At 34.9% G+C, this 6143-nt stretch overlaps 1 protein-coding gene across 1 annotated transcript; it reads left to right on the plus strand.

Moving 5' to 3' along the window:
* Positions 1-3181: 3181 nt before the first annotated feature.
* On the plus strand, positions 3182-4350 carry LOC124455535. Its single transcript, XM_047006169.1, has 2 exons — positions 3182-3287; positions 3400-4350. The coding sequence occupies exon 2, from the start codon at positions 3465-3467 to the stop codon at positions 4269-4271; it is 807 nt and encodes a 268-aa protein (XP_046862125.1). The 5' UTR covers positions 3182-3287; positions 3400-3464; the 3' UTR covers positions 4272-4350.
* The last annotated feature ends 1793 nt before the right edge of the window (positions 4351-6143 follow it).

Raw genomic sequence — 6143 nt, forward strand, 5'->3', positions numbered from 1 at the left:
CAGCTCTACTGTTATATCTTTTTTAAAGAAACAAAGTCTGGTGATACTGCTGATGCCGAATTCCCTTCAAATTTACACGTTTATAAGGGGAAAATAAAAGGTATGCTTATTTTATTAGAAGGTAAATATACAAATTTGAGGCTTTATTACATGAACTCTTTAATGTCAAAAAGAGGGTAAATCGTGAAAATACTTTGAATCTAGATGAAAATGATTCCATTGATTCTTTAAACATTCTTTAACTTTTCTTTATAAATATTATTCAATGTTATAAAACTAAGCTGTTAGAACATTTTGCAATCACAGATAAGGCGAAACGTTGCAAATTTTGTTGTTCTTTTTTAGGTTGTAGTATTTTAAAAAACACATGTTACAATTGTGACATTAAGATAATTTAAAAAACAAGCAATGATTATAATAACTTTTATACACGAAACCTGAAACGTAAAGCACATCCAGAGCCTCACTTTTCTTCATTCCTTCCAAAAAAGAAGATACAGTACTATAGGTAAAAATATGGAACAAAAAAATTAATTAAATTGTATTCTTTATTGACAATTTTCATATCACAACTATTTTAAACCAAATTTAAAAATAATCATTTTGACTACATAAATAATCTATCCCACAAATAACTCTTCGCCGAAACCAAGTAGTTTCCCGTATGTAGTGCGATTCAAGTCTTAGAATATATTTGCGTTACATTCTTTATGCTGCAATTTTTTGTTAACGCACAATATTAAACGTATAACAAATTAAAAAACAATATAAAAATTTAGAAGACATAAAGCTTTGGAGAAAAATACTTCCGTGCATAATTTTGATCTTAAGACAGTAAATACTGGCATGACAACATTTACGCTTGAAACAATTTAGTTTAACCAACTTATAATTATTTAACGCAAACCATATACGAAGATGCACGGGTGTTATCAGGGGCAGATCTAGCATTTTTTAAACATCAGTCATAAAACGTCGGAAGCGCTCCGCACCTGGGGGGGGGGGCTCTAACGCATTCTCCCCTGAGAAATTTTTAATTTCACAGACTTGAAAATGCCAGTTTCATCGTTTTAGAGCAATACAAAATGTATTTTGTGGGCATCGATTTTGCGTAAATACAACACATTTTGCTTACGTTATTTTCAAAAAAAAAATGAAGTGAACAATACTTGAATGTTTTGCCAAATATTTAGGCTTATTATCATGGCAAATATATGGCTCATTAGCATGTCTAGGAACGTAAAATTTATTTTACAAAAATGCTATTCAAAAACAGAGTGAAAATTTGCAGTTAAGGACAGCTTAATGCCATAAATGTTTATCAGGCATTTCACTAGACTATTATCTCCTGTAAGTAACCCTTTACCCATCTCCACATCAGTGCCAGCAAATTCACTTTTTGACAAAAAACTCAAAATTTTTTTCTCCATAAGATTAAGCAAAAATTTTCAAAGTATAATTATGCAATTAAGGACAGCTTATTGATATTAATGTTTATTAGGCATTTCACTACACTATTATCTTCTGCAAGGTGTGCTATATAGCAATCACTAGTAGCATTGTATTTGCAAATACAAACAGAATGTAACCAACATGTCTTTAATTATATAATTACATGAATGTTAAACTTGGTTCATGTGTCATGCTTACTGGTTATGATAAATATCTTTTCATATGATCAAAGCTCATTTAAATGTAAATCTGAAATAATTTAGTTTAGAAATTTTAATGATCATCAGAAAAATTACCAAGTGATCATAAAAAATACTTTGCTGTTTTGCCAAATTTCAAGGTTTATTTAAATACATAGAAAAATATTGTTAATTTATAGAAAATGCTTTTCATAGATCAATAGCCCTTTGGAACTTATGGCTAACAATCTGGTATAAGCGGTAGATTAACACACCTTTACATCTCTACATGAGGTGTTTAGTTAGAAAAGGGAGACAATATGTGACATGGGACATTATTTCATGTATGTGAAATACTCAGGTTTAATACCATTCCAGTCAAATTGTCAAAATAAAAAGCTTCATGGATCAGAAGACTCAAAATCACAGGTTATAGTAAACAGCTTCTCATGTAATCAATGTTAGTTTTCTCAAATCTTAAACAATATGTAGTATAACTGTCCAATGATTGAATGATCAATGATCATAAACTGACCCAAACATTTGTTTATGATAAAATAAATAATAGTATAGCGCCTTATTGCTACAGATTTTTTGTCCATTGAAATATAATTGCAGGAATGTAGGATTTCGCTGCCATATAACGGCTACGATTCCCCAAGCACTAAAGAAATCATAGCTAAAAGTCCTTTAGCAACAACAATTTTAGAAGCATCAATCTGCTTACCATACGCCATATTGACATAAATCGCATCACACACTCGCATAAATTGACTTTGCTATATTACATTCATGCATACACTTCACTTGTCCTTTACTTACGATTTTGGATGTAAATTTCTGCTGATAAAACTCAAAACAATGTTGGCTTTCTTTTGTACATCAATGACTGAAATGTCTCTCGCGAGATCGTCTTTGCCAAGCATTTACAATTTTTCACCCTCTTGAAAAAATTCACAGTTTGGACAGCAGCATTCATGTCAATATATGAATTTGTAAAAGATTTCCATAAATTCCATCTGATTGTAGTTTAGTTTCTATCATGCTTATAAAAATTACTATGAAACGATTAAACATTCAATTCAGACACCACGCTTGACTATGTTAGCTCAGTTGGCTATCAGTCGAAATCCGTCTAACCAATCACAATAAAACAAAAATTCAAATAAACCAATTGTAAGATAGCAATTGGACTCTCTTATACGACAGGCCACTCCTATTATCAGTCGAGACCATTCCAGACTGTCTACTGATCTGGCCATTGACCAATAAAATAAGCGTTTTTGGCGTTCATAGACTCCTTTATCCGTCGAACCAGTCAAGCCACCCCGCTTATCAGTCGGTTATTCCAGGTCAATTAATATTCAACTGATCTGATTACAACGAGATATTCATTGCATTAGTCATTAGTTTTCAATAATAAATAAAGCTGGATTTTTATCACGAAGTAAATGCGATAGTAAAGTAAGAATAATTAAGGAATTTTTAATTAATATGAATAGGTAATTTTTGAATTTCAAACATCAGTCGCGCGACGGATTTGACATACTCTAGATCCGCCCCTGGGTGTTATTGTTGTTGTATTACATAGATGTATGAAAAAGCATGTCATATCATGATGACGAGTAGAATTAAAATCTATAACTTCAATTTAAGGTATGTCTGTTATGTTTATTAAACTTATGTTAATTTAATAGGATTTACGTTATTAGTTATGTTAATTGTTATAAAGCTAAATATATAAAAGGAGTTAACTTGTACTATCTAGGCAGTGGTAAAATACACATAAATGAAATATAAAACACTACAGTTGGCGACAAAGATGGGATTCTGATGGACGAAGAAGCCCAAAGTACACAGACAAATGTTGGTTTTAATGTGCCCTTTATGGGACATATGGAAGAATATTCAACGAGTACAGATTGGAAGCAGTACGTTGAGCGGCTTGAAATATTCTTCGAAGTAAATAATGTACCAATAGAAAAGCAAGCCTCGAGCATACTTACCTTTATGGGTAGTAAGATGTATGCGTTGTTAAGATCAATTACAGCACCAAGAAGACCAAAAGAACTTACATATAACCAAATTGTAGAAACTTTAACACAACCTCTTGAGCCAAAACCAATAGTTATTGCTGAACGATATAAGTTCCACAAGGCTGAGCAAGGACAAGCGGAATCGATTAGGGAATATCTTGCCAAATTGCAGAGATTAGCAGAAACATGTGAATTTGGGAGTTATCGAGACGAAGCAATTCGAGATCGATTTGTTTGTGGATTGCAAGATCGATCGATTCAACGTAAGCTACTAGGCGAAGTTGATTTGACTTTAAAGTCTGCGGTAGAAAAAGCTTGTGCGGCTGAATTAACGAAGAGAGAAACATCAGCGTTACACGGAGAATTACTGAACCGAGTGCAAACAGCATCCCTCGAGTGTTTTCGCTGTGGTAAGAAAAATCATTCTCCCGATAAGTGTTATTTTCGGAAGTCCAAATGTCACGGTTGTCAAAATTATGGAGATATAGTAAAGAAGTGTCCCAGGAGAGATGGCAACAACATGAAGAATACAAAAAGTGAAAAGTCGAGAAGGGAAGATGCTAAGAAAAGAAAAAAAAAAATCCAGCGAAATTCACAACTTTAAAACACATAGCAACGTTGACAGTGACAGCGAAAGCCAAGAAGAAGATATGAAAACATGGCCGGTGTTTACATTAACTGATTCGAGAAAGAAATGTAAAGAGATGGAAGTATTAGTCCTAATGGATGGAAAGTCAGTAAAGATGGAAGTGGACACGGGAGCTGCGGTATCAATTATGCCAGAAAATGTGTGGAGAAATGTATTGTCTGCAAAATGCATACGCAAGTCCAACGTTAGACTGCAAAGTTATTCTGGGCATGAAGTTCCAGTGATGGGAGAAGTAGACGTTTGCGTGGAACATGGAAAACAAAAAGCTAAGTTACCAATTGTAATAACTCAAAATAAAGGTCCTGTGTTGTTGGGACGAAATTGGCTGGCAATTTTAAAGCTTAACTGGAGTCAAATAAAACAAGTAGTGGCAAAACCTGTCAAAAATGTGGAGCAATTAATAATTCAATATGCGTCCTTATTTGACAATTCGTTGGGGACAGTAAAAGGAGTTAAGGCACATATATACATGAAACGAAACTCAAATCCAAAGTTTTTAAACCTAGATCAGTCCCGTTTGCGCTGAAAGACAAGGTAAAGGAAGAAATCTACCGTTTAGAGAAACTTGGGGTCCTGGAAAAGGTAGAGTTTTCAGATTGGGCGACGCCAATCGTGCCAGTGTTGAAACCTGATGGTAGTGTACGGATTTGTGGCGATTATAAAGTGACCATTAACCAAAGTCTAGACGCTCAAGAATATCCAATGCCGACAGCTGAAGAACTGTTTACAAAGCTACGAGGAGGCGAGAAATTTTCAAAGATAGATCTGTCGGCAGCATATCAGCAAGTCGTTTTGGACGAAGAATCACAACGTTATGTTACAATTAACACACATTTGGGTTTGTATAGGTATACAAGACTGCCATTTGGAGTTGCAGCTAGCCCAGCTATTTTTCAAAGAACGATGGATATGGTTTTGAATGGTTTACAGGGAGTAGATGGTATACTTGATGATTTGATAATTACGGGTAAAAATGATGAAGAACATTTGCGGAATCTTGAGAGAGCACTGAAACGTCTTCAAAATATGGGAATAAATTGAAGAAATCAAAGTGCGTTTTTATGCAACCTTCAGTGGAATATTCCGCATTTGTCGTGGATCGACAAGGAATCCATCCATCGCCTCGTAAAGTTCAAGCTATAAGGGAGATACCAACTCCTGAAAATCCAACAGAATTGAAGTCATTTCTGGGGCTAGTGAACTATTATCGTAAGTTTATTCCAAATATGGCAAAGTTGGTTAATCCTCTGAATTGTTTACTGTCACAAGAAGTTACTTGGAAATGGTCGGAAGAATGTCAGAAATGCTTTGAGACTTTAAAAGTCCTATTGGAAACGGCACCAGTATTAACACATTACGACCCCAAGAAACACGTGAGATTAGCGACAGATGCCTCATCGTGTGGAATAGGTGCTGTTCTATCAAATGTATCGTACGAAGGAGAAGAACAACCAATAGCTTATGCCTCGACAACACTTTCTTCTAGTGAGCAAAACTATTCTATGATCGAGAAAGAGGCCCTTGCAATTATTTTTGGATTGAAGAAGTTTCATCAGTATGTGTATGGAAGACGTTTTTCTTTAATCACAGATCATAAGCCGCTTACTATGATACTGGGACCTAAACGGGGTGTTCCTGTCTTGGCAGTCTCCCGCTTGCAGAGATGGGCGATTCAACTGGGTGCATATCAGTATGATATTGAATACCGAACTTCAAAGAACAATGCGAATGTTGATGCGCTGTCCCGGTTACCTAGGAAAAGTGTTGAAGAACCGGACGAATGGGAGGAAGAGGCAGCGGCAGTAAACAGCGTTCAACTGAAGCGGT

This window comes from Xenia sp. Carnegie-2017, unplaced genomic scaffold (assembly GCF_021976095.1).
Source record: "Xenia sp. Carnegie-2017 unplaced genomic scaffold, XeniaSp_v1 HiC_scaffold_4, whole genome shotgun sequence".
Taxonomy (NCBI): Eukaryota; Metazoa; Cnidaria; class Anthozoa; order Malacalcyonacea; family Xeniidae; genus Xenia; species Xenia sp. Carnegie-2017.